The sequence below is a fragment of the Aulonocara sp. 'chitande type north' Nkhata Bay genome, linkage group LG16 (assembly GCF_057382095.1).
Source record: "Aulonocara sp. 'chitande type north' Nkhata Bay isolate Kocher_YH1m ecotype deep benthic linkage group LG16, A_spYH_male_GT1.1, whole genome shotgun sequence".
NCBI classification, from domain to species: Eukaryota; Metazoa; Chordata; class Actinopteri; order Cichliformes; family Cichlidae; genus Aulonocara; species Aulonocara sp. 'chitande type north' Nkhata Bay.
In genome coordinates this window covers 16,638,220-16,665,036 of record NC_141359.1, presented here as the reverse complement: position 1 = coordinate 16,665,036, position 26,817 = coordinate 16,638,220, and the positions used below count along the sequence as shown (strand labels likewise).

General features: G+C 39.3%; 2 protein-coding genes and 1 long non-coding RNA gene across 8 annotated transcripts in view; 2 read left to right on the top strand and 1 right to left on the bottom strand.

The window, feature by feature from the left end:
- Nucleotides 1-6,324, top strand: part of znf385b (zinc finger protein 385B) — a 66,522-nt gene extending 60,198 nt beyond the window's left edge. For 5 of the 6 annotated variants that reach the window (XM_086267832.1, XM_086267831.1, XM_086267834.1 and 2 more), the window contains one exon: nt 111-6,324. In XM_086267832.1, coding sequence (XP_086123958.1) covers nt 111-380 — 270 coding nt within the window. In that variant the 3' untranslated portion in view covers nt 381-6,324. The remainder of the gene's footprint in view (nt 1-110) is intronic. The other variant, XM_086267836.1, reaches the window with a different exon arrangement.
- A 2,303-nt stretch (nt 6,325-8,627) lies between these two features.
- On the top strand, nt 8,628-25,850 carry LOC147311235 (solute carrier family 22 member 4-like). The gene is made up of 11 exons (XM_086266384.1): nt 8,628-9,141; nt 10,062-10,280; nt 16,539-16,642; nt 16,913-17,067; nt 18,782-18,953; nt 20,201-20,327; nt 20,407-20,507; nt 21,490-21,704; nt 22,415-22,597; nt 22,795-22,930; nt 23,578-25,850. Exons 1-11 carry the CDS (start codon nt 8,932-8,934, stop codon nt 23,678-23,680), a joined length of 1,725 nt encoding a protein of 574 aa, XP_086122510.1. The 5' UTR covers nt 8,628-8,931; the 3' UTR covers nt 23,681-25,850.
- LOC147311236 (uncharacterized) lies at nt 10,563-14,684 on the bottom strand. The gene is made up of 6 exons (XR_015125333.1): nt 14,648-14,684; nt 14,395-14,526; nt 13,911-13,946; nt 13,397-13,549; nt 12,938-13,032; nt 10,563-12,331 (listed from the first exon to the last, which is right to left on the bottom strand). It is a non-coding gene; the product is annotated as an uncharacterized LOC147311236 (long non-coding RNA).
- Nucleotides 25,851-26,817: the final 967 nt, after the last annotated feature.

The window sequence follows — 26,817 nt, the reverse complement described above, 5'->3', positions numbered from 1 at the left end:
TACCTCCCTTCCTCTAATTAAGTATTATTATTTACTTTTGTCTTCATTCTGTTTTTTTTCATCGATGTCTCTTTGTTTCCTCTCCTCCTCTCTTCTCCATGTTTGCTCAGAAGGAGCTGGTGAAGCCTGCGCTCTCACCTTCATTCCTCTCCACTCCTTTTGCTCCACCATCTACTCCGCTCACCCCCTCTCTATCACTCCCTCCATCCTCTCTGTCCTCTTCCCCCCTCCTCACACCCACGTCCTCCCCCCTCACACCTGCGATCTCTATCCACCCTCGCCCTCCGGCCTCTTCCCCCCTTTTCACAGCCTCCTTCCTCCGTCCAGCACCTGGACCAATCAGAGCGAGCCAAGGATCGATTCTCTTCACGCCGTACTGATGCCAGCAGAAGCGGGAAGTCATACCAGCGAACTTTGACATGCTTTTTGTTGCCACTACGGGGACATGGGAGACATCGCATTAAGACTGCAGGGATTCAAACCTGCAACCTCCCCACTAAGAAAGTTGTGAACTGTGAACTGCCTCTTGCCGACCAGAAGAGGGGATGTACGTTTAAATAACCTGAACCTGGATGAACGAAAAAACAGAATAAAAAATAACAAAACAGTTCTTTCATTGAGACATGTGAAGTTCCTGGAAACCAAAAAATACTGAAGTTGCTCAACATTGTTTAGAAAGCACTAAGTGACCGTAGAGACCTGCAAAATCTAAAACACAGGGCCCACCTTAGAGAAAGCCAAGTCGAGAACAAATATCCGTTTTTAGCAGCCTGCATTGGCCAAAAAAATAGGCTTTTAATGTATTTTGATTTGTCAGAGCTGACAAGACACTGAATCTAAAGACAACCCAGAACCTGCTCCCAAACTCTTACCAACACAGGTAACAGTGCTGTTACTGATTTTTTGGGGGGTAGGTTTTGAGGAAGTTTGGACGTTTTGATGAGGCCAGACACTAAAGCTGATGGGAACATTTTGCTCGAGATCCCAGCTCGGGTTCTCCCTCAGAGTTTGAAGAGGATTGGAGGAGCTGTTCTATCACCTGCTCGAGGAGCTTAGCAGCACAAATAAGACGTCAGAAACTCAGCAGACGTCGTCTATCGTGACCTAACACTACTGCAGCTGTCAGCGTGCCCTCACTCAGACGCTACTCTCGTGTTTCACATATACATAATTCCTGAAGAAAGTAAAAAAAAAAAGTTGGATGGAGTACACAGCATTTTGTACTTATTGTCAACAAATCACATGAAACACTCTAAAAACAGTTAGACGTCTTGTTGTGCAGCTCCGAAACCTACATGGTTTACAATAAAACCTACATGGTTTTATTTATTAGTGGGGACACGGTGGTGTGAACTGTTTGGTTGAACAGGCGGCCTGTTTTCAGCCTCTGCGAGTGTTTGACCTACTGATCTGTTTGGTGATGTCATTAAAACCTTATTATTTGGTTACTGATGTATAAAAACTTGACCAAAAATTTCACTTTTCTCCTTAAAAAAGAGCAGAAATAAATAAAATAGCTTTTTATTCACCTGTTGTTCAGTTCTAATATCTCCCTGCATCCAAACTGCCAGGCAAGTATGCAATTCAATTTGTAAAATGTTTCTGTTTTTTGTCCCAAAACAATTACATTTTGATACACGTGAGCTACGTAAATACTAAAATCAGCTTTAAAATCCTTAAAAAGTGTAAAACATCTGCAACTGGTGACATGACCTGACACAGCACTACAGCACATCCTGCTCTGTGTCCTCAGTGGCGGCTACAGCTTCACCAAGTTGCACTAAAGCAGATATATTCTTTAGTGGAAACATGAAAAGCAGTTTAAACCAGACAGCTTCTCGGATCAACATTGTCACATAACCGTTAATGGTTATCCAAAGGTTTTGCTCATCATTGTCTCCGACTGTTTTCTGCTTTCTGTGTGACTAATGTGTGACTAGTGTCCCCGTGTCCTGTCCACCTGTCTCCGCTGCCTGTTGAAAAATGATTTTGGACTCTGGATGGAGAAAAGGGCCTTCTGTCTGATTCTTTTGTTTTATTGAACCTTCCTGCTGTCACTGAACTTTCTGGAGTTTGAAGCATCTGAGCAGAACTTTTCTGAAAGCTGAAGAGTTGGAGAGACGTTTTAAAACATTACTAGAACTTTCCACAACCTGCAAATAAGCTCACGGACTCTCAATCGATAAAACAAACTTTTACCTACAGCTTTAATTAATGCTTCTCTGGTTATTTTTGTGCTCTAATTATTTATTTTACATTGTGTGTTGTATATATTTACCTAAAGCTTTTTCTTGATTTTTCAATAACTGCTTAAATTAAGACTTTTGGTCCATTTAGCACTCTGGTCCAGGGATGGATGAACCCATTAGCTTTTAAAGCTTTCTTTGGCCTTCATATTACCTTTTTTCATCATCACTCAAAGGTCCACTTCTTGGCTGTTTTCTGAACCTCCAGCTACATCTCAGAGCTTTGGGTGAAGTGAAGTGAGGTGTGTTTTTGTGTTTTTCACTTGTTCTTTATAGTCCAGCTCTGTTACCCAGGATAATAAAAATAGACTTGATCTAGGAGCAGAGAAAAATCTGTGTTGTCAAACCCACTGAGTGTGTGAATACACGCCAGCATCGCAGGATATTTATCCAGTCTTCCAAGAACAACAGGAAAGTGAAAATTATGCCATCCAGAAGAGCTAAAATGTTTTTTTGGCCACAAAACCTTGAGTAAAAACACGACTTTACCCCGGCTTGCTTAATATGTGATACACAGAGGGGCCTGTTTTTTTGGCTTTAACTTGTTCTACGTGCTTCGTTACTTATTCAGTTTTAATGAGTAACAATAGTCAAATCCTGTCTTTAACCTCCTAAGACCCGAACTCTTCCACGACATGCATTTTTAATTTCTCTTTGATATTTGGGCTGATTGGGACCCGATGAATGTAAAAACAAAGAATTACCAGATTTTTATTTTTTTTTACCTGATTTTTGTTTCTAAGAAAAATGAGAGCCACATATGAGGATATTCATTTAAAATTTCGATAGACCATTGGCAGTATAATGTCCTCGTAAGTGGATATCAGGCCCCTGTACACCAAAATTGAATATTTTGGTCTAAATAAGCCAAAATGTGATGTCCACATATGTGGACGCCAGGTCCTAGGAGGTTAAACTAACTGTTGCTGAATTTCTGTGCTGCCTGATAAACAAAGAAGAACAACATTCAGAATGACGTTCGTATGTTTTCTTTTTTCTTTGTTGACGGGGTGGTTATTTATCTTGTTTTGGTGCAAAGCTTTGAGGCTCGATGAAAAAATGATCAATTTAAAGTACACTTTTCATCTTGTGTATGTTTCCTACATTTAAATTATGTTGTTGTAATGTCTGGGTGCTACGGTGCTGTCGCATTTGCTGATTTATGTAAGCATTAATCGATTTTTTTTTTGTTTAATTTAATTCAATTTTCCGTTTCAGTCATTCAGGTCATGTGATGAAGCTTTAAGGAGACGTGGTTGAAGGATGTGGGAAAAAGCCTTTTAGAGGGCCTTTGAGCAAGCATTATCACACAAACTGTTCACAGGGTCCCAGATGAACTTTTAATGCTTTAATATGTTTGTTTTTCTGTCCAACACACTGAGCACTGGAGCCTCTAGAGGGCAGTAGCAGGACTTTTGGCTGTCAGTCTGGTGTACTGCTAGCAGATAGCTTCTTTTAGCACTTTTAACCTTCAGGTTATTGTTTTCACAGTTGCACTGGAAACCAGAGAAAATGTTAATGTTACTAATGATGTCATGGTGTCTCCTCATCAAACTGTATAACAAATACTCTGATGTAACGCGATGTCACAGGAAAGCAGTCAGATACTGTGCAGACAGGTCTACCTGAGGAACACGTGCCCGCTCAGGTAAAAGGCAGCATGTGATTGGTCAGATTAACACTGGTGTCAGTCTTAATGACTTTGGTGTTGAAGGATGGGTTCATATTTTATTTGCAGCCAGTACGGACAACATTATCAACGACACTGAGCAATGCCTCACAGACATGTGATTTCTGTGTTACAGTAGACTTGAGGAAATGTGAACCCATCCTTTAATGGTAAAAGTGGTCTACTACTGGATAAATGTGCTCATTTTCTTAAAACTTTACATTAATTTCTTCTACAGGGTTATTGGGTGATGTAAACATCAGAAGCGCAGCATGTGGTGGCCTTCACATGATAGCCTGGTGGCAGCATTGTCTGTGTCCTCTATGCTTTGTTGGGAACTCTTCCATAGCTTCACCTTCTTGAGCTAGTCTTGGCTGCTGTAGCTCCTCATTGGCTTTCTTTAGTCCTTTGACCTTGAAGTTAGTCTTTTGTAGGAAATTCCACATGGATGTTGCCCACAGCAGCTGACTTTAGTCTAGAAATGAGGACGCACACTATACTTTGGAAATGGCCTCAACAACCAGACACTGGAACCTGGCTTGTTGCAGTTCATGGGAAGTTTTTGTACATCTAGATAGGTTAGAGTGTGATCCCTACTACCTCTTTAAGCTTCTTTATGAGGTCTGAATTCTTTTCTGTCAGTCAGAAGCTTGAAGTCAGAAGTGGAGGACAGTGGAAAACTAGCTTTGACCCTCTGGAAGTCTGTTTGTGGTGTCTGTGAGGACCTTATCATCCCACCACCTACGGCGCTTTTTGACATCCAGTTAAGATGTTGCTCAGGCTGCATGAGCCTGGCTGACACCGCTTGCAGGATGCATCCTTTTCCTTGTCTCAGGCAATAAAGCTGCTTGGGATTGGAAAGAGGTTAGTCACAGCACACATAAGGAAGTCCAGCATGCCCTGCTCACAGCCCCAGAGCTCCTTCCAGGACTGCAATGGCTCTACTGCTTCAAACCTATCCTCATATTGCATTGGGTGTTAACACCTACTGACTCTATGTGTTAGTCTTCTTTTTAAACTCTCAGCAGCATGAGTTGCCTCTTGACTTTGGCTTTGTTAGACCTGACCAATGATTTTCTAGTGTTTCAAATATTCTTCTGCCTCCCTCACTGCTTGAAACAGTAGTGCTTATTAAAGGATGGTTTCTTTCTCTTTGGTTTTTGGAGGTTATCTCTGGTTTCATATACTTAATTAGAAATTTAGCACATTTAGAAATGATCAATAGCTAACACGAGCACATTTACAGCATTGGTGTGAATGTCACTACGCTGTTTTTATGTAAATACTTTTGTTGCCATGGCAAGAAAAAAGCACACCAGGCCTCACAGCTAAAAGACTGTATCAGAAAGAGAAACACGAGCAGAAAAAGTCAGTAACCCTCACATTTGGAAATCGTCATCGTCAATATTGAACTTTCTGTGTTTTCAAGTGGTCAGTATTTTAAATGTCTTCCTGCCTCTTCCTGAAGAACTTGAAGCCTCTCAGTCTTCCAGTAACAAACAAACAGTTTATTGTGTGTGTGTGTGTGTGTGTGTGTGTGTGTGTGTGTGTGTGTGTGTGTGTGTGTGTGTTTTCTATGCAGTAACTGATCTCACAGCTCAGTAACTTACTTCTTGTGTGTCAAATCTGTGTTAATGATGGCTGTCTGACTCTTCTACATCAAATCAGCTGTTCTCAACTTCCTGTCCCATGATGTCATCAGGGTGCAATATTGAACTGATCAGATGCTGCTTTTCTCAGCACTTAAGGCTTGGTAGACTTTACATTCGGGGGCCTGTAGTTGCAACACTGGTATGAATTAAACTGGGATGCACTGTTTAAATGGTGAGTGTGTTTGTGTTTGAGTGTGTGTGCATTCTTGGAATAAATGTTGACTATTTGCTTTCAACAAAAGAGCCCATTTCCATGAACATCAATGTCATGCAAACAGTGAAGTAAATTAAATGTTTAAAGGAGCGGTTCACCCAAACTACTACACACAGGGCTTCTTCTTTTTCTTTTTAAGCATCTCATATATTTGAGATAACTACAAAACATAGTTTGGTGGAGTGTTATATGTGTTATTTGTCAATTTTCGCCAAATATATTTTAAAAGCGCATTCAGGTTTGAAAGTGGGAAGGAAAAACTGGTGACGCACACGGTTCAGCTTCGATACATTTAGCCAGCCCTCTTCATTCAAATCCTTCACGGTTGACCTTGAATGGAAATGTTTGAAGTGCGCTCAGAGATGAATGTGAAAGATGTCTCCCTTTATATTCCAGTCTTCCTGCTTTAGAGAACCCTTGTCAGCTTCTTTTTTTAACGAAAATTGTTTATTATGATGTGAATATGCAAATTATATTATGCAACATTTCTCTTATTTTATTCCTGTAAAAAATTGTTTTCATTAAAAACTGCTGTATATCCTACATCAGCCGTGTTTATTCTTTTTGAAGTAAAAGAAGACTTCGATGAAGAAACGCTGTCACACAGACCCTACGCAACACTGAATTATGACCAAATGTTTTTGTTATATATACCTATGTTAGTCATGATGCTTTAAAGCAGCACTGTGTAAAACAGTCCTGCTGAAAGCTAACTCACGTGGGTCAGCAGAGTGGTTTTACTCTCCCTGCAGTTTTTTCCAACAGTAGAGTCCATCTGTTTTCTTTTGATTGTGCAACATGAAATCAGATACTTGAACTAAGCTATTTAAAAAACATTTTGACATAGGCATGATCTAATGATCATCAATATGTGCTTGTAGGCACTTTAATTTCCTGCTTTCGTCGCTGATCAAACATAAGTTGTTTTGGCACGTAAACTCAGCGTCAGGTGAATGAAGTCAGGACATCATCCTGAAGTTGCCCTTTCTCACACAGCAGAGATACCACTCTGTTTGGTTTAGGTGAGGGTGCTGCTGGGTACAGCACGTAGGAGGCAGACTAGCTCAAATGCAAATGGATGGACTTTGGTGGGTTAAAGACTGTTCCATCTGAATGCACCTGCTCATTTGAATTTTCATACACTCATCCACTGGGCAATGCCGTTGTCAAAGTTCAGGTCTGGATGTTTGAAAACAGATAAGTCAGCCTCTAAAGGTTTATTTTTAAATTTTTATTATTAAAACACCTCCCAAAATCCATTGACAAAACCTGAGTGCTTTCTTTCTAACATTCACTGTCTGATGAACACATCAGATGACAAAAATGTTTGTACAGATATATACAAATATACAAAAAATATAAAATCATGAAGAGGCTTTAGTGTCTGTTTTCTGAGCTTGGTTTGTCTACATGACAGCAAGGCGTTTAGCCTAGAAGAACTGCCAATTCAGATCCTGGTAGTGGAGCTAGTGTGTAAAACAGACATTCTGCATGAAGCGTCCTAGTGCTTGCTGAACATCTTATCTTCCTCTTCTTTTTTTTTTATTTAACAATTTTGTTGATTAACATGTTTGGTTCTTGAGGTTCTCCTGTATCCTGTTGAATCACCCAACCTCATATAATGCACTTGTTCCATAATATGGTGTTGGGACACAGTGACTTCTTTCATCCAAACTTGGGTTTGTGTCCAAACATCTGTCTGGAGACATCTTCCTCTCTACTTTAATGCCCAAACTTCTGAAGGCCATGAGAATGGACCATAAAACCCCTGCACCCAGCTTCCACCAGCAGATACCTGGCTCACCATCCTGTCTACTCACAGCTGGTGATCAGTCCAGTGTCCTTGGAGAGCTTTCTTTCAGCAGCTTTGCACAAGCTCCAGAAACACGGATTGCTCATCTGATTCAGACAGATGAAACCAGACAAAAACGTCTGGTTGCAGGGTGATCAGGGAACTTCAGCTGCTGTTCGAGGTTGACCGATACCTGCCAGGCTCTTGCTGAGGTCAGGATGCCTGCAGATGGTCATTTGTCACTGTTTGGATTGCTTGTGTTTTCTGATTGCTCCAGCGATGGTCCTCAGGACCTGATTTGTTGTGTTGGGATGTGTGGGCATCTTGCTTTAGAACAATGAATCCCAGAAGTGTTGAAGAAAACATGTTGAAGAGAACAGATGTTCTGTTGCAAATTCAAACTGTGCCACATGTTTCTGAGGTTCATCAATGTTACTGTTCGGTAACATTGCAGGGCATCTATGAAGAACAGCAATCAGCAGCTTTACTGTGGACTGACAAACACCAGAGTCATTAAATCGTTCAACTTCTCTCTTTTTTTTTTTTACGTAATATTTACAGTTAATCTTAAAAACAACCTACTCAAAGGGACCATCTGGCACTGTAAGTCATCTGGTTTGATGACAATAGGCGAAACCCTAACCCTGTACTTGGAGACACACAAAAAGTAGCAACAACAAATTACAAATTTGATAAAACATGGTTAGAGTCAGGATCATCACTGATAATAACCTAGTGCTCAGAGAGTTAATGTAGTGTGTTTTTTTATTATTTCAAATTGAATGTCCTGAACCAAAGAACCTGATTAAAAAAAAAAAAAAGAATAAATTGCAACTGTCTAAATGCTGCACTCGCTCTGCTTAGACCTTTCACCTGTAAAACAGGCACTTTGTCTCTTCCTCAGCTGCCTGCTTTCTCTCTCTCTCTCTCTCTGGTATGATGAGTTGTCATGAGTAGCTTCAATGTGAAGTCAGATTTTTAAGGAGGAGAATGAGAGGAGTTAGAGGTGGAGTTCTTTTTTCTTGCCAGGGATAAAAGTTTTGAAGCAGCAGCGAGCTCCTCCAGACGGAAGCTGACACTGATACTACACTGACAATAACTCTATCAAGTCAGCCACGATATATTGCACTCAATGCAGCAGTAGCTGAAGATTTTTTCTCTTTGACGCAACACAAGTGATTTGCACATATTTTAATTTGGCCTCCTTATTGGTATTTTTTTTTACCACTTGTATGCACATTATTGTGACAGTATTAATGTTTTTTTAATCATTTGTGACTGAATTTCTTCAGTGACAATACACTAAAGGCTGAGAAGTAACAAGCAGAGTGAACTAGAATACAACAGAGGCCAGTAAAATGCAGGATTATGAGGCATCCATCTCATTTCTTGGGACGTGGGGCCGGTTTCAGATGAAAGTCTTCTTTTTGCTGTGTGTCACCTGTCTTCCTGCCGGGTACAACATCCTGTCTGTCATCTTTCTGCTGGCTACCCCCCCACACCAGTGTTACATCCCAGCACACAGGAACCTGAGCCAGGACTGGATGCAGGCCAGCATCCCACTGCAGGTAAGAACTGAATGATTCTGGATGTAATTCACAGAGTAGTCAAAAACAATCACTCATTCACACACAATCTTTATAGTCATCTGTGTCATTTCTGTCAGTGCAGATGAATTTTACCTGTTTACACAGTTGTTGTGGGTCTGATGGTTGCTGCTAACAAACATGACAAAAGCCCTTTATTCTGCCCACTGCTCCTCTGCTGTTTGCAGCTGTAGTTGAATTACTTTGTTGTAATATAAGCGTGAGAGAGCCTCGCACTAAAACAGTCAGCTCACCTAAATCTGCAACAAAATATCCAAGTCATTTACCCCTGCTGGTCTCTTGCACTGCACAAGCTCATGACGGTTACTTTGTCAGTAACATGTTGTCCTCACGTTTGTTCATTTTTCTTCAACTCCCACACACATATCAGCACAGAGGAGGTAAAGTAACTATTGTTCGCAAAGCAGTGAAACTGATATTTAAGAAGCTACACATGCAAGATTTCGTTCTCAGCTGTTCTCAATGAAAACTGTTATCAGCAATGAGACAAGGGTGGACGGAGCGCTCAGATCTCTCACAGTAAAACAATGAAAAACTACAGCAGGGGCGTGTGGCTGCTGTTGCTGTTATGTCACACCAGACAATAATTGAAATTGTGCTGATGCATAAATGTAGAGGAAAGAAAATAATAACAATTTAACAATAAAAGTTTAAGCATTCACATTGTGTGTGTGTGTGTGTGTATATATATATATATACACACACAATGTGAAGGCAATGTGAAACTTTACTTTATATCGGTGCTCTGGATCCAGCTGTGATCCTCACTTTTGTCAGAACTGGTCTAACCTGAACCGATGTAGCCTGCTCTGGCACATGTCACCTCCCTGCTGCTGCAGTGCAAGTTGGCAATAACAAATATATTGTTTCCTGCTCAACAGGTGGCCGGGCAGCTGGAAAGAAGCAGTTGTAGCCGGTATGAGCTGGACCTGGTGCAAAACCTGTCTGAGCTGGGAATCAGACCCAACCTAGGCCAGATCTACAACTATTCTGCACTCGGAGCAAGCGCAGGGGTCATGCTGTCCAGCCTGAAGCAGGAGGAGTGCAAAGATGGATGGATCTACAGCACAGAGCACTACGAGTCGACTGTAGTCACTGAGGTACTGTTACTGTCTAAATGATATTGTTCAGATCCAAATCTCCCTGGATCACAAAGGACTTCCTGGTTAAATAATATGTGTATATATATATATATATATATATATATATATATACTTCGTTTCCCCCCCATTTTCACTGTTAAAGTCAAGTGTCCCCCTCACTATTTTGTATTAGTGTTTATATTGGAGCACATTTAGCTGGGATGCAATCTGTCCCGAGGTTATAACAGTTAACTAAAATGTAACAACAAACTAAAACTGGAAGGGTAAAAAAAACAAACATTTTAGTTAACTAAAATAAAAATAGCAATTTAAACGAAAAGATTAAAACTGAAACGATTTTGTGAATTTGGAAAATGAACTAAAATAAAAAAAATCTTAGTTTTATCTTAGTTTGTTATTTAAAACTTGCCTGATGCAGTAGTCATGGACATGTTTATTGAGACTCTGGATGTCTTCAAGACTGTTTTCAAACAGTTCTCTGTTTTTATTGAAACATTTGTAATCATTTTTCTAAATCTTGCCCTTTACATATGCCCTCTATACACTGAAAAAAATATGTTGTTGGATTTACTTAATTCAATGGTGGACATTTGTTGCACACAGATGTTTTGCTTTGGCAGCAACTTAAACAATTGAGTTAAATTAACACAATTTATTCATGTTCAATAAACTTGTGCAATTTGTGTTGATAAAATGTGACTTAAACATGTTTTGATGAAGTAATTTGAGCTCTTGGAATATTTTAATCCTTCACAATTTTCTCACGTTATCCCAACACGATTCAATAACTTTTACCCAATACTACTTGGTCACTTAAATACTACATGTTATCTTCAAATTACATTTTGCTATTATATTCTAGTATCAAATACACAATTTTCAAATGGAGGCCTTATAACAGATTGTATTGTTCTCTTCCAAGATGGTTGCTGGCATCCACCAGTAACCTTTCAAAACAACATGTCTAATTTCACTGCAGTAGGTAAAGAATTAAACTGACATTACTCCTCTACTGAATCTATATAAATCAACAGTTAAATAATGTCAGTTCTTCCGTGTTCTCTGGAATCAATCGCAGCAAAGAAATTAGACTGTTTCTTTTGAAAAATGTTGGGAAAGAACAATACAAAACATTCTATTTAAGGCCTCTGACATCAAGATTCAGTTAAACAACAATTATAACTAAACAATTTGAGGTAATGTTAGTTTCCATTAACATTAAATTAGGTTACTGAATTGGCAAACACCTTCCTATTAACACTACCCATTTTACCCCAATAACTAAAGAAATTAGCACTTGCAGGTCAAAAACTTTATTCAAGAGACGCAAAAATAACATTGATACAGTGACTGTCAAAAATTACAGCACTGATCATACTGTGACATCTTGGTTCAAAACAGCACACTTAGAAATATTCAACGTTCTTTACTTCAACTGAATGAAACTGAAAATACCATTTCACACGACCCATATGGGATATTTAGACTGTATAACTGTTCACGCTACATCTCTTCACTAGTAAAAGAAAGAAAAAATACAAAGAGAAATTTAAAAATGCTGCCAAACAGACAAACAGAACTTGTACAGAGCAAAAGGAAAAACAAACAACAACAAAAAACAGCTCGTCCTCATGGCAGTTGCAGAGTATATAAAAATGAACCCTGCGATCCGTTCCTGGAATTGAGCTTCAAAAATGCAGCAGAACAAGTGTGAGATTTAAATGTCCTCTCACCTAGAGCTGGTCACCTCACATGCATAACAGTGAGCTTCGTTGCAGGAGCAGTTTTGTCTTAGTTGTGAGCTTTTCTTGAGAGCTGAGTTGCATCCAACTCCATTACCACCCTTTGAATCACCTCAAAAGTGTAGCAGAGTTGTGATGGGTAACTCATGTTGAAGGAATAAAAAAGGTCCAAACAGCATGGCTACTGCAAAGGTCACGTTATCCAGATCTTGAAGAACAACATCAGAAAAGTCATTGCCTGGCGCATCTCTGGAGACAGATGTTCATTGTGGTTTTCTCAATCTGTGCAGTGGCCTCAGTCAAGTCCTGGTTAAACACAAAACATTTCTTTAAGATTCCTTTTTAAACTCATCTCTTTTGAATCTACCAGTTCTAATGTTAGAGTAATTTAAACCAATGCAAGCAACATAGTAAATAGCTATAGCCAAAGAGTGGCCTGCCATGCTGCCATTCATGGTCTAACAGAGTTTCTAAGAGAGAGTGAAAAACATAATAATTTCAAATGCTTTACATTAGTTTTTGTTAGAAAGACACCGGCCCATCAGAAATCCAGGCTATGTCACTCAGAAGATGTTAGAATTTAGACTTTCAGCCCCACAATTTGGTTAGCTGTTGGTCAGTTGGTCTTTTTTTTTTTTTTTTTTTCAAACAAAAGCTAATGTAAATACTGGTGGGATTTTCCTTTGTTCATTAGAATGACAAATTTAAAGTTTTTTCACACTGATGTGACCCCTAATACAGGGGTGGGGGTGGGGCCTCAAGGGCCGGCGGCCGAGTTCACTACCAGGCCTCATGTGAACTTCAAATTATTAAAGAGGACTACTGGTCCTAACCAGTCCAATGAGGATCAAGTGGATAACTAAATGCATTTTTAAAGGTTGCAAATCCACAATCTACTCATAAAACACTCACCATGAACTCCTGCACCAAGATGTTGCAATTGTCTTTCACACAGATGCGGAGCACTTTGATGAGGGACTCCCTTCGAGCATTAATGTCATCCTTGACTATTATAACAAAGAAAACAGAGATTTGTGAACTTTTCAGTAGCACAGAAGAAAATGATCCCAGACAAAAACTCTTGACTTTTTAAACCAGTCAACATGCAACACCAGCATCTACAAAGCAATATCAAAAGTTCCTGTTTGACATCAACTTTATGGATATATAGTTTCCAGAACATTTATTTTTAAAAAAAGATAATTTTTTCTCAGTGGGCCAGTAAATGCATGACGAAAATTATGGCATCCTTTTAGTGGAATCATTACTCACAGGTAATAGTTGACTGTTTCAATGGATGTAGCATAAAAATTTTACTGACCTAATGCAATACATATACACTTTGTAGTTAAAGAATTTTAAAGTTCTTACTGTCATAATGGCAGCTACATCCTTTAGCTTTGTGCCCTGTTCCCCCGATCACTTTGCAAACACTTTCAGCAGACTGTCAGAGAGAAACTCAGCTCCGTCAGAAACCTTGACTGTAAAGGCATGGTTGGGATGCACTGGAATGCTGCATTTTATCTGAAATGACATAAAATTATTTTGAAATAACAGCAGGCACTGTGCTTGGTTAATAATCAGTAATGTTTTGTTGAATAAAAACTGTGTTTCCAGATCTTATGGGATTAAAAAAAATCCAAAGATGTTTGTTTCTGATTTGCAACCCAACAACCCACAAGTTACAACCTCATTTCAGTTCAAGTGTGCATTAATGCGAGTCCAGTAATCACCTTTCTGGCAATACATACAGGTATAAGTTAAACCTATGGCAGATTTTGGATTTCTCAGTTGTATTAATAGGGTGAGTATGCATGCACCTAATAATTATAAAAAACCTATTATAATTAAGTTACAGAAACGAAAATAGAATATACTTTCTTACCATAACACCTTGAACCCACAATCCATCAGCTGACTCCTGGTGAAATGCAGAATAGAGGTCGTCTCTCAACGTGCAGCAAAAAAAACAAAAACAAAAGCAAAAGGACAGCAGGTGAGGCCAGGAGGGGTAGGGATGTAAGGTAGCATAATGCCGCTGATGATATTAGCTAAAGCTGTTCAATGTCCAAAATCTCACTAACACCATGGTGCAGTAAATACACAATGTAACTGAAGAGTCAGTTGACAAATCTATTCACACAGAAAACCAAATTATGTTATGAGTGCCTCGTAATTAGGTTTAATGTGATATTACGGCTCTTGTGCCAAAGACAAATTCAAATGAAAAAGCGCCAATTCTTTGACAACAGATAAAACAGCAAATAAGCTAACGGCTCTTTTTTAGCATGTTACATGGCGACACTCTAGACGTTTAACTACATTTGGCTGAAATATGGTAAATATTAATTCAAAAAATCAAGACATACCAAAAACGTAGAGTTGGCTGCTCGACTTGACTGAGATGGATGCCTTTTTTAAACCACGATCCAAAGCCCGCGAGATGAAATCACGCGTGGTTTCACGAGATTTAACGTTGCTATCTTATTGACTTACTTCACCTGAACATGATATGAACAATTTAATACACCCTTTCTGCATATCATGTAGTTTTTACACTATATAGTTACATTTAACTTTAAAACACGAGGCAATTGTGTTAAATACATGCAAGATGCTTACATAAATCCAAGAGATGGCCAGTCCCTTTTTTTCAGTGTACAATAATAACTGAAAAGACTAAAACTGAGACAGAAACCAAGAAAAAAAAAACTACCTAAAACTAAAAATGCTCGAACAATAAAAACAATTTTGAAAAGTCTAAATGAAATCAACATGAAAACGAACTAGAAAATATAGAACTATAATAACTGGATTTAATGATTTGGCCAGCTTCTGTTTGTAAAACCAGCTGGAGCTTGTTACAATAGCCGCCAGTTGATGGTTTGCCTCAAATGACTGCAGATAGGATAGGAGGAGCAACTCCATCGATGGAACATAGAATAAATAAATAAAGGCAAACATACATAAATAAATAAATAGGATGGCTTAGTAAATTTACGTGTAAATTACAATATTTGAATTTTATTTTTGTGGTGTGTTAAGCCCACACAGTGATTTGAACAAAGTCAGGATACAAATAATGGTTCCAAAGAGACGACTTCAAACAGACAGTTTCAGCCAATAAAAGTTACCTGAAAGCAAAACATCGGGCAAACAGTCAGCCAAGAAAACAGGCAGGAGACATAGATCAGGGCAACTAGGCGATGTAGATGATGAGTCAGTAAAGGCAACATCGAATCCTTTACCACACAGTGATTTATGAGAAGCTTTTGCTTGAGGAAACCCTCTAAAGTTAGCTTAGCCTTATGCCACTTGTGGTCATACAAACAGTGACAGGAATAAGAAATCAAACAGCCTGAGGAGTAAAATCAGGACAGAGAAAAACTGATGTTACAAACCCATCTAAACAAAGCAACATGGATGCTAATGAAGCTAACAGTCTGCACAGGGACAGCTGGAAGACAGAAAGTAGTGCTCTGTATAACTGTGAGACCGAGCAGTGGCCTGCGAGCTTGCTGAGTCCCCTTCCAGTTGCAGGTTACATTCGCCTGTTTGCTTTATATTCCAGTGTACGCGTTCGATATTTTATGCTTTTATGCCTGCTTCAGAATATCTATTTTATTTTATTTATTTATTTAGGACAGTGCATGTTAATGAACATAAATGTAAAAAAAAAAAAAAAGACATGAATGTAAACATACCAGATTATAGCCAAAGGCTAATTTCCATCTGTTGTCCTTAAACATAAAAAAAAAATAGACATAATAATTCATAAAAATTCATCATTCATTCATAATAAAAACTCCATCACCAAACTTACACATACACACCATTCTGTTCCCAAATAAAACATTAAAACTATACAACTCATACATGATCACACACTTGATTTGTCCATAACCCGTTTTTAACCTTTGCCTTAAACAAATTGAGTGTAGAGCATTCTCTAACTGGTTGAGGACGACTGTTCCACAGATGGCCTCCCTTGACAGAGAGGACGTTCTGCCCAAATGCTGTCCGTCTGTGGGGTATAAACAAGTCTCCTCAGATTGTAGCTCGAGTGGTCCTGTCTGAGCTTTCTTTATGCCTAATGAACTGCTTTAGTGGTGGTGGAGCAAGGGAGTGTAAGACTTTATATATTAAACACACTCTTTTAAGTTTCACTAAGTTATTGAAGTTCAGTAATTTATGTTTTTTTAACACATGACAGTGGTGGTGGGAAGTCGGTTTTTTGTCAAGTAGTTTTAAACTTCTTTTATAAATGTTTTCAATAGTTTTAAGTGTTGTTGGACAAGCAAGTGACCAGGACGTCAAACAATAGTCCATATGAGAGATGATCATTGAGTAAAAATAAGTTTTTGCAACATTCATATTTAAATTATTACGTATATGATTAAAATTTCCATTATTAAATTTAAGTACCTGGGACTCTTTATTTATGTGACTCTTGAAGGATAATGTTGGGTCTAGAATGACGCCAAGATATCTATATGTTTTCCTTGTCTTCTAGTTTAACCTTGTGTGTGGCAACCGGTGGAAACAGCCACTGACCTCTCTCATCTACTTTCTGGGAGGACTTTGTGGCTGTTTCCTCTCTGGACAGCTATCTGACCGGTAAATTTACAGTTCAACAATTCTCTAACGTTATAGTCTCTAAAGTCTCTAAAGTTAGCATAAATGCAATGTTTTTCATTAAAACAAGTCTGCTAGTTAGCTGTGAGCTAGCTCACACTGTACTAAATAAAATATGTTGCGTTCTTGGATAGTGGTCATGCTAGCTGCTAATGCTTTATTCCTTTTAAAAAACCAAAAACATAAATATATAAAAAGAAGAACATATGTGCTCATGTGGCTGATTGCGCTTTTGTTGTATTTGTGCTAAAGGTTTGGCAGGAAGCCTGTTCTCTTTGGTGCGATTGCCACACTTAGTATCTTCAGCCTTGCTTTGAAATTTGCTCAGTCCTGGGCCGTCTTCGCTGTGCTTTTCTTCATGGTTGGCATGGGTCAGCTCACCAGCTACATAGTTCTGTTTGTATTGGGTAAGTGTGTTCTCTTGTTTTCAGGATACTACTTTCCACTGGCTGCATGCTGTACTGCTGCTTTCTTAATCAAATCTCATTGAAAAATAAACCTTTTAATCAACAACTTCTGCCTCTCGGCCTGGGGCTCGGTCACTCTGGCACAACTGGCTGCCGGCGGAGCTCACAGGCACGTCACTGCAAACCCCCCCCCCCCCCTGGCTTCTGCTCCACGGCTGCTGAGTGACCCCTCATCTGGGGTTCTCCTCAGCTCTTTCTGGGATAGTGGCGCAGCTGCCCCTCTGTTGGTCTCTTGTGTTCCGGGGGCCTCTGGATGTCTGGAGTTTTGATCTCCTCCATACCTGCTTCATGCGCTGGTGGACGGGGCTGTGGCCCCCCCACACCCTCTAGCAGATCATTACATGAGGGAACCTTTTAAAAACAAGCGCGCTCATGCTCACAGGTGTACACACGGGTGCTCACACATACAAACTACACCCTTTTTGGTTCCTACCTCAAAGCACACTGTGCGCTGTCGATCTTACGTGCTGCACAATAATGTTTAATATTTAGTATTTACTGTTATATTCCCATAGATCATCGTGATGTTGTTTATTATGTTGCTCTTTTTTTTCTTCTGCTTGTTTTCTCTTTTTTCTTTCTCAACAGGTGATCCAGGTGATTGATATATGTATTGTCATGGTTCTGGGTCAGTTTGACCCAGTATTTTGAGTTGTTATATTTTGGTGTGTTTTTGCATTTTGGATTCTTTTCTTATTATGATGATAATGATGATTATGACTCTATATTTCAGTTATTCTTGTTTAGGGATTAGTTCGTAGGTTTTTTGTTCTCATGTTTATTCCAGTGTCTAGTCTGTCTCTCAGTGTCATGTCTGCGTTTTTGTTTAGTGGTGTCCTGTTTCCTGTTTTACTCTGAAGGTTCATGTTCCTGTCTTATGTCAGAGTTTCTAGCTTTGTTCCCCCTGTCTCATTAGGTCTTATTCCTCCCAGCTGTGTTCCCCTTCTGTCTCTAATTCCTTGATGACTTCCTCAGTGTATTTAAGCCCAGTGTGTCTTTGTGTCAGTGTCAGATCGTCTGTTATCCTCATCTTGTATTATTGTAGTTTCCCCTATTGTGACACTGTGTTTCATAGCCTGCTTAGTTACTCTGTGTTTATAGTTTTTCCATAGTTCCTTCACAGAGTGTCTTAGCCTTTTTAGATTACACAGTGTTCTCTGTCTTCTTAGTTTTCCCAGTTTCAGTGTTCCCTAGTGTTTTTGTTATGCCTTCAGCCACGATAAAGGCTTGCCTTATTTTGGAAACCTAGTTCTGTCTCCACCGTGTCTGCTCTTGGGTCTACCTCATTCTTCACACCGGCGCACCCCGCCGTGACATGTATTTTTTGTCTGCTTATTTTGTTGGTTTTTGTTTTTTGCCCTTTATCCACGTCCCTCTTCCCCGCTGTTTTTCTTTCCCTCTTTCTTTCTCCCCTTTCTTTTCCCCAATCAAATCTGTCCCGTATTTAGCAAGTGAAAATAAAATAAAATAAACAATAAAAAGTGAATCAAATAGACCATTACGGCAAGGCTGGGATGGTCCATTTGGTAAAGTAAATCCGTTGGGCATCTTTCTTCGCCTTTAGACAATAATTCTGATGGCAAAAGAGCCAAACGGGACAGACAAAAACAAAAAACAAAAACAACTTCTGCACTCTTGTGAAATTTCTCCACAGGTTCAGAGATCCTCGCTGGCTCATCTAGAGTTCTCTACGCCAGCATGTGTTTACCTTTCATGTATGTATTTGGTATGATGCTGCTTCCTGCTACTGCCTACTTGCTCAGAAACTGGAAACACCTGTCGCTGTTAATGGCCGTGCCTGGGCTGGCCAGCCTCCCCCTCTGGTGGTAAAATGACCTCACTACACTATCAAGATTTTTTTTTGCTGGTGACATTTTCAGAGTTAGACTTAATGGAGAGTGTGCGATAGACAGAATGTTGAGGAATTTGTGTAAATGCGCTTCAGTGTAAAAAGTATTTTAGGTCATTTTCATTGCCTATCATGAGATTTTTCTTTCTGACCGAAAACATGTACGATTGTCCAACACTGATGCTTAACACCAACATTAAGCTAAATGTGTACCTTAGTGTCTGTTCGTCATCCATCCATCCATCCATCCATCACTTTCTTCCACTTATCCAGATGTCCTTTTGCTTCCTTGTTGGGGGAACCTGAGACAAAAGAGATATGTAATCTCTCTAGGTCTCCTTCATGCTGGGCATGCCTAGAAGGCCATGTTAGATGCTCATTTCTGCAAAACTGGATTTTGCTGTATGAGATCATTAAAGGGGGCAAACCCTTTAAAGTTCAGAAAATGGGTTTGGTGTGTTTGTATTCTTACCCATTCTTTCAGTCACACTTGTTTTCATAGTTGAAGGTGCAAACATAGATAAACTGGTAAACCAAAGTCTTCTGGCTCCACTCTCTGTTCACTACAAAGACCTGACATAACACACATTTTACAAGTGAGCCCACACAAATGCACTTGTCCATCTCATAGTCCATGTTCCCATCACTTGTATTCTAGATTGAGAAATACCCAAAGAAAGCAATAGTTAGTTTGAAGACAAACAACCACCAAAATGGAACTGAAGCATGGTCTCAGTCATCCCAGCCACTTCACACTCGGCTGCAAATATTATAATGAATGTGACCTTCTGATCACATTATCTACCAAAGGAGTGGACCCTCATTGCCCCAGCTCAGATCCTGATCATGAATACTGCAAACAGGATTGTAGACTCAAGACAAACCCGCTGACGTCTAGCACACATTCCTGCTCATTTATTTTCAGCATGGATGTTGTATTTCTGCTGTGGATCAACTAAGCAAACACTAAATGCGTGTTTGAAGTGAAACTTTATACCTTTCTTTAGCGTGACTATGCCATCTACACCTATTTGGAGTACATTTTCACTAATTTTACAGGTGTTCTTATTGTTCTGAGATAAAATCTGAACTTATATATTTCAACAGCAACTTAATGAATAATTAACACTGTCTCCATCTACTCAGGTAGATGTGTTTTCACCTAAGTGATGACTTGACTGATGAACTGCAGACAATCTAGATTTGTGTCTGTCTGTCCACCAGGCTGATTCCAGAGTCTCCTCGCTGGCTAGTGTCTAAAGGCCGTTTGCAAGAAGCAGAACGCTTGTTAAGGTCAGCGGCTCTGGAGAACGGAGTGGAAGCTCCTCCTGTTATCTTCCTCTCTGCAAATGTAAGGGCTTCTGACATCAACTTTGTTCCACACTGTAAACTATTGTGGCCACTGCAATGACGTTTCTCTGTCACTGTAGGTTCAACAGTCTGATAGCAAGAAGGCTGAGACCCTCAATTTCCTGGACCTCCTAAAGGCCAAAAGCATTCGAAGTGTCACACTCATACTTTGGTTTCTCTGGTGAGTTGAACCTTCTCCTCTGCAGGTGCTCTCAGGAACTGATTTCTTGCTAACTACAGTATAGCATAATTGATAGTTTCATTATTCCGGAGCAAGAACATTAAAAGGAAGTAATCCATGTTTTAAAGGTTACTAGGGAGGACATTACTAGTGACTTCTGTGGCCGCCAACATCTCTTTGGACATGCTGACATCATCAGGATGTATTTTGAACCCTTTGAACAGTCAGTGACCTTTCCTTTAGTGCCATTCTCATGAAAACTTGATTTTTTTGCAGTTTTAGCTATTCCAGCCGACGGACCCTGCTATTGCTCATCCTGTAATGAAGCATCCATCATCCATCCAGTTGCCCCTCAAGAATTCACAAGACTCACTCCTCCTCCTACAGAATTGTTCAGAATTTAACTAAACTTACATATAATGAACATCTAATTCTGGGGTGTCAAACATAAGGCCTCAGAGCCAGAATTGGCACTGCAAAGACTACAATGTGGCCCATTGGATGACTTTATAAAATGTGAATGATGGCAGACATTTTGGACTTTTAACTGTATTTTAAGTTTTACAATTTTTCTCTACTGATAAGAGACACCCCCTGTTGTCATTCGTACAACACCCAAGTAATTAAGTAATAGGTAAACAATAACAATCAAAACATAGAGAAATTCCTGTTTTTTCAGAACTAGTACAGAACTGACCAAAAGAGGTGCTTCCCTGGTTCATCCCAGTTCAGATCAATGTGGCTGTATGTGGCCGTCCCTGATCTAATGGGTCTTCATGCAAATTGTTGTCAAGGTTCACATCACATTTGCTGTTTTAATAATCATAACCTGTGAATAGCGATAGATTGTGAGCTGGACAAGTTTCTACGTCACCGACGTTTTGGTTTATTGATATATTCGACATTACAGCGTCTCAGTGATGCTAACAGGATTTAATTTCTCTCTCTTTTTTTTTTAAATTTTTTCTCTTGTTGTTTGCAGGCTTTCTACACATGTGACCTATTCTGGGTTGTCATTCAATATGTCTACACTCTATGGCAACCCCTTCCTGAATTACTTCTTGCTGTCAGCTGTTGAGCTACCAGCATACACTGTCAGCTGGCTAAGTGCATGCAGGCTTTCCCGCCGCCTGTCTTTTATCAGCTTCTCCCTGCTGGGGGCGCTAGCACTCTTCCTCATCCAGGTCACTCTGCACAGTGAGTGAGACCACTATAATCTAGTACTCCCCCCGTTGCACTTTTCTCACTCTCTTTGTGAACATAATCATTAATTCATCTAAACAATAAATATTTTGAACCCATAATTGTTTGTCTGGCCAAGCCCCAGAGTAACTTTGATTTTCTTAAGAGCCTTTTTTGGTGAGAAGCAGGACTGGACAGGTCACAAGTTCATCTCTGGGCCAATATGCCAGTAGTGCTCGAAAACACTCTTCATCAGATAATACACAAAACTGACACACAGGTACACTGCAAGCCTTTAAAGGCTCTTATCTATATCAGATATTATGACATCAACATTTTGCCTAGCAACCACCAACTACCTGGCTAAAATGACCAAGTTATAGTGCATTTATACTCCTAGTACTCCTTCTAAAAGTGTGTGTACTATGATTTTCACTTCGCGACAATAACATGTCATTTATAGCTTCAAAAGCTTTATTATGCATGATAACCCCCAAAAAACAGACAAAAATCACAGATCAAACAATAGTATAGCATGGGCATTTATAAAATATGTGTAAAATATGCCTTAAATGTTTGCAACCTGCATGCTGCTGTTGGAAAATAACATATATAGAAAATCTGGCCTGGCATTTAAGAGAGGGAAGGCTCTTTGACTATTGGTTAGTGTTTCTAAATAATTTGTTTCCATCCTCAAAAGCTTACGCTCTTTCCCCTCCCTCCAGGCCATCCAGCTCTCACCCTGTTCCTGGTGCTGCTGGGTAAATTTGGTGTTCTGGTTGGCACGAGCATTTTGTACATGTTCACTGGAGAGCTCTCTCCCACAGTCATCAGAAATACAGTGATGTCATCCTGTGCCATGCTCTCCAGAGTGGGATCCTCTATTTCCCCATACCTACTGCAGCTGGGTGAGATATTTGGGTTCAGATTATCTTTAAGGGAAGTCTTGGTGTGTTGAAAATAAGTTAAAAAACAACAACAACCTTAATGCTTAGCTACCTGTCTCTAAACTTAGTAAACTGACCTGCAGGTTAGTGATGCAGTCTGTAGCAGACAAAGACTGACTTCACTAATCTTGTATAATCTGCTTTGGTCTTGTCCGCAGCTGTGTTCTACGAGTTCCTGCCGTGGATGCTTGTGGGTTCTCTCTCACTTGTCAGTGTCGTGCTCTGCTTTTTTCTTCCGGAGACCTTTAGAGAGCCGCTTCCCGACACCATCGATCAGATGCAAGCAATTCAGAGGTAAGTCTGTCCAACCTTATGACTGCTCTTACTGAGGGTTGTGTTCTGTTTTCAGGGGCATATTTGAAGCGCTAATGTTCTGTACATTACCACAATAGGTTTGTAAATGAAACAACTCAGATGCAGATGAAGTGCAGACTTTCATTTTTAATTCAATGGGCTGAACAAAGCATTGCAAATGTGAGGAACGAAAGCATTTTAACACAATCCTGCGATCATCCACCACTGTTTACCACTTTCTGTCTTTCTAGCAATTTCTCAGATGGGCGTTTTATCTACTTAATTGATAATGACATAATGAAATAGCCTTTGAGCAAAGGCTCCAATTACTTTTCGTCCCTTTAAAAAAGAGGGTAGCACCTGTTAAATAGCTGAAACCCTTAAACCCTTCACCCAATTTGAATGTGGATACCCATAAATGAAAGCTGAGAGTTTATACATTATGTCCATGTCTATTATATAACTATATTTGGAACATGTTTCAGAAAACAGTAAAAAAATAGAACTTGTCAGTGTCCAAATATATATGGACCTAGCAATATGTAGAAAATATTGGTGTTTTCCATATAAAACAAAAAAGGCAAAAAAAAAAAAAAAAGCCACAAAGAATCAGCCGTACTGACACAGCTCTTTTCATCTGCTTCCAGATTCAGGTGGCCATGTGCCTTCAAGCCACCCCAGAAGGATGACATGAAATCAGCTAAAGACCAAACGTCTCTGCCTGAGATCATCTGTTCAACGCGCTTTTAAGACTCGGACACAGAAATGAATGAAGCTGCCTTCACCAACACTACCACCAACAACAGAATGTGAAACAAAAGACCTTAGTCCATTCTGACAAGATGGTTGTACTGTTTTCTGTCTCCATCATCTTCAAAGACTGTGAGAGAAACCGTAGAATCTCCAGCAATATAGCAGCTTCTCTCTCCACATTACAGAGCAAGGGGAGCTAATACACAATGAGTGTAATTTTTTTACCTTTTAAAAGCAAAGGGGGGAAAAGTTTACCACGATGAAGGTCTAGTTTAGCGTTTTTCCCTCCATCGTTTAAAACACCCGTGCCTTTGAGATAAACGTTATTGTCAGTCATATGAATGTGAATGTGTTTAAGAAATAAAGATCAGAAAATATACATTTCAGATGAAGATTTTTGTTGCTAGATTGCAATTTTTTGGTTCAGTCCTTGGTTCAGTCCAGCAGGACATATTATCAGAAAATGACATTAAAAACTGCTCAGACACAAATAGCAATTAGCCACTGGGTATGCACTCACCAGCCACTTTGTTAGGTACACCTGTTCAATTGTGCGTTAATGCAAATATCTAATCATCCAGTGATAAGACACCACCTCAGTGCATTTAAGCATGTATACATGGTCAAGACGGTCTTCTGACATTCAGACTGAGCTTCAGAACGGGGAAGAAAGGTGATTAAAGTGACTTTGAATCTGGTGTGTTGACTAGCTGGTCTGAGTATTTCAGAAATTTCTATTGTAGGTTCTCTGCCTTACAACATAAAGACCTTTGAGTTGGCTCCTATTTAAATTAAACTGAATTGAACAGTAATTGCTGATTTACTGGGATTTTCCTGCACCACCATCTCCTCTTGGGCTTCTAGAAAATGGTCCAAAAGAGAGAAAATATCCAGTCAGCAGCAGTTCTCAGGGTGAAAATACCGTGTTGCTGCCAGAAGTCAGAAAAGAATAGCCAGGCTGCTTTGGGCTGATAGGAAGGCAACAGTAAATCACTTGTTACAACAGGGGTGTGCACAAAAATCACATTGAACCTTGAAGCAGATGGACTACAGCAGCAGAAAACCTGAACAAGTTCCATTCCTGTGAGCTGAACAGGAATCGGAGGCAACAGTTTGCACGGATTTAAAATTGGACATCAGAAGGTTGGAAAACGTATCTTCTGAATCCCAAAACATTTAGAAGATTGGGCTAGAATTTGGAGTAAACAACGTGACAGCAAAGACCCATCCTGTCTTATCTGAATGGTTCAGGCTTGGTAATTCCAAATAAGTGGGTTCAAATGGGAACTTTAAACTGTAACATTTGTGCAGTAATTTAGATGAATCATCTTCACTCCTCTTTCTTATGTTTTGGCAAAACAAAGTACCAAGAATAGAGCTTTTGCACAGCAGTTTTGACACTTCATATGTTTAATTACATTACTTTAGGCTCTGCATAGATCAGAACTGTCATTCAAGTCAACTGTAAGGCCAAACTGTTCAGCATCAGCTTCTAAACTATAACATATCTGCAACTGATGACATGAACTGTACTACAGCACAGCTCCATCTGTCCTCAGTGGCAGCCACAGCCACCAAATTGAAATAACCCGGCATGTATTCTTTAATAGAAACATGTTCCTGGTATCATAGAAACTCCACAACACCACAAATCAACAAACATTTACACAGAGACTCAAGACTTTACCCTTCCTCTTTTAATATGTAATAAGTGAAATGTGAATGCACCTGCTGTACGTGTTTTGTTCAGTTTTAATGAGTAACAGCAGTCACTTCAGCTTCTTATTTAACGACTCCGCAGCAACTCAAATCAATGAACTTTCACACAGTTTCACATAATGGTTAATTCAGAAGTTTGTTCTTCATTGTTCTCACATGTTTCCGTGTGTTTGAAACTGTGTATTGTCTTTTAAAACATAAGGGACAAAGAGAAAATTAAGGATTCAAATTGTTTTGACTACAAAACAGGACTTTATCCTTCCTCTTTCAATATGTGAAACATACATTCACCTGTTTTCTTTGGTTTTAACTTGTTCTACATGTTTTTCTATTTTTTTTTTTAACTTATTCAGTTTCAAGGTTCTTTATCAAACTTTGTGTGGAAACTTGTTCCTCTTAAAAAATGTTTAACCCACAAATAAAGACTCCATGACAACTCAGATCAATGACCGTTTTATACAGTTTCACATAATGATTAGTTTAGGAGTTCCACATCAGTTTATCCGGGTTTCTGTGTGTTTGAAACTTTTTAACTAACATCCTTCAAAACATAAGAGCAAAGTGATCTTATGTTTATTTATCTAAAATGCTTTTGGATAAATAAGTTTGCCCTTTAATATGTAAATCATAAAGCCAGCTGTTTTTATGTTGTCCTTTAACATGCTTTACATGTTTTTTATAATGAGTAACAAGAGTCCTTTCCTGCCTTTGCAATCACCACAGTAAGAGCTGAATTTGTGGGCTACCTGGCAAAAAAAACATTGACTTAAAAAAAAAAAATCTAGCCTCAAACTGGATAAAACCTTCTCAAATTTCAAGGAAGCGCACTTGTGGGCTCCTATATGGGGGCTCCATTTTCCACCTCCAAAGGCTACCACTCTATACACGGATGATTCTCTGAATGCGGTGCCCTTCAAATCCTCCAAACATACTTCAAAGATTCTCAGTTGCAGGAAACCTCAAAATGCATTTTAAAGCCATCAATCGGTAAAAACAAGCGCTTTCTCACTGTAAGATAAATATAAAAATAAATTCAATAAATTTCTTTAATTTGGAAAGAAATTAAAGAAATTAAAGAAACTTAATTTAACTGAACGTCAGATCTATACGAAATTTAATAACCACTGAAATTTTAGTGCTACTGTATTATTATGCATATTGTTTAACTCCACTATAAAATTCCAGTATTTGCATACCTCCAATTTGCTTTCAACTCTGTTAAGCCCTACCATTTACCCCCCCCCCCCCCCTCCCCAGCCAAATAATGTCACAAGATTTTTGACATGAGCACAGAGGAAGTGACAACACCCTGCAAAAAAGTCAGCAAAAGCAGATGCCACTCTATTATCGTACCCATATCTTAAGTTTTCTATTGCCAGGCTGAGTTGATCCGTCTTAACGCTGCAACTGTTTTC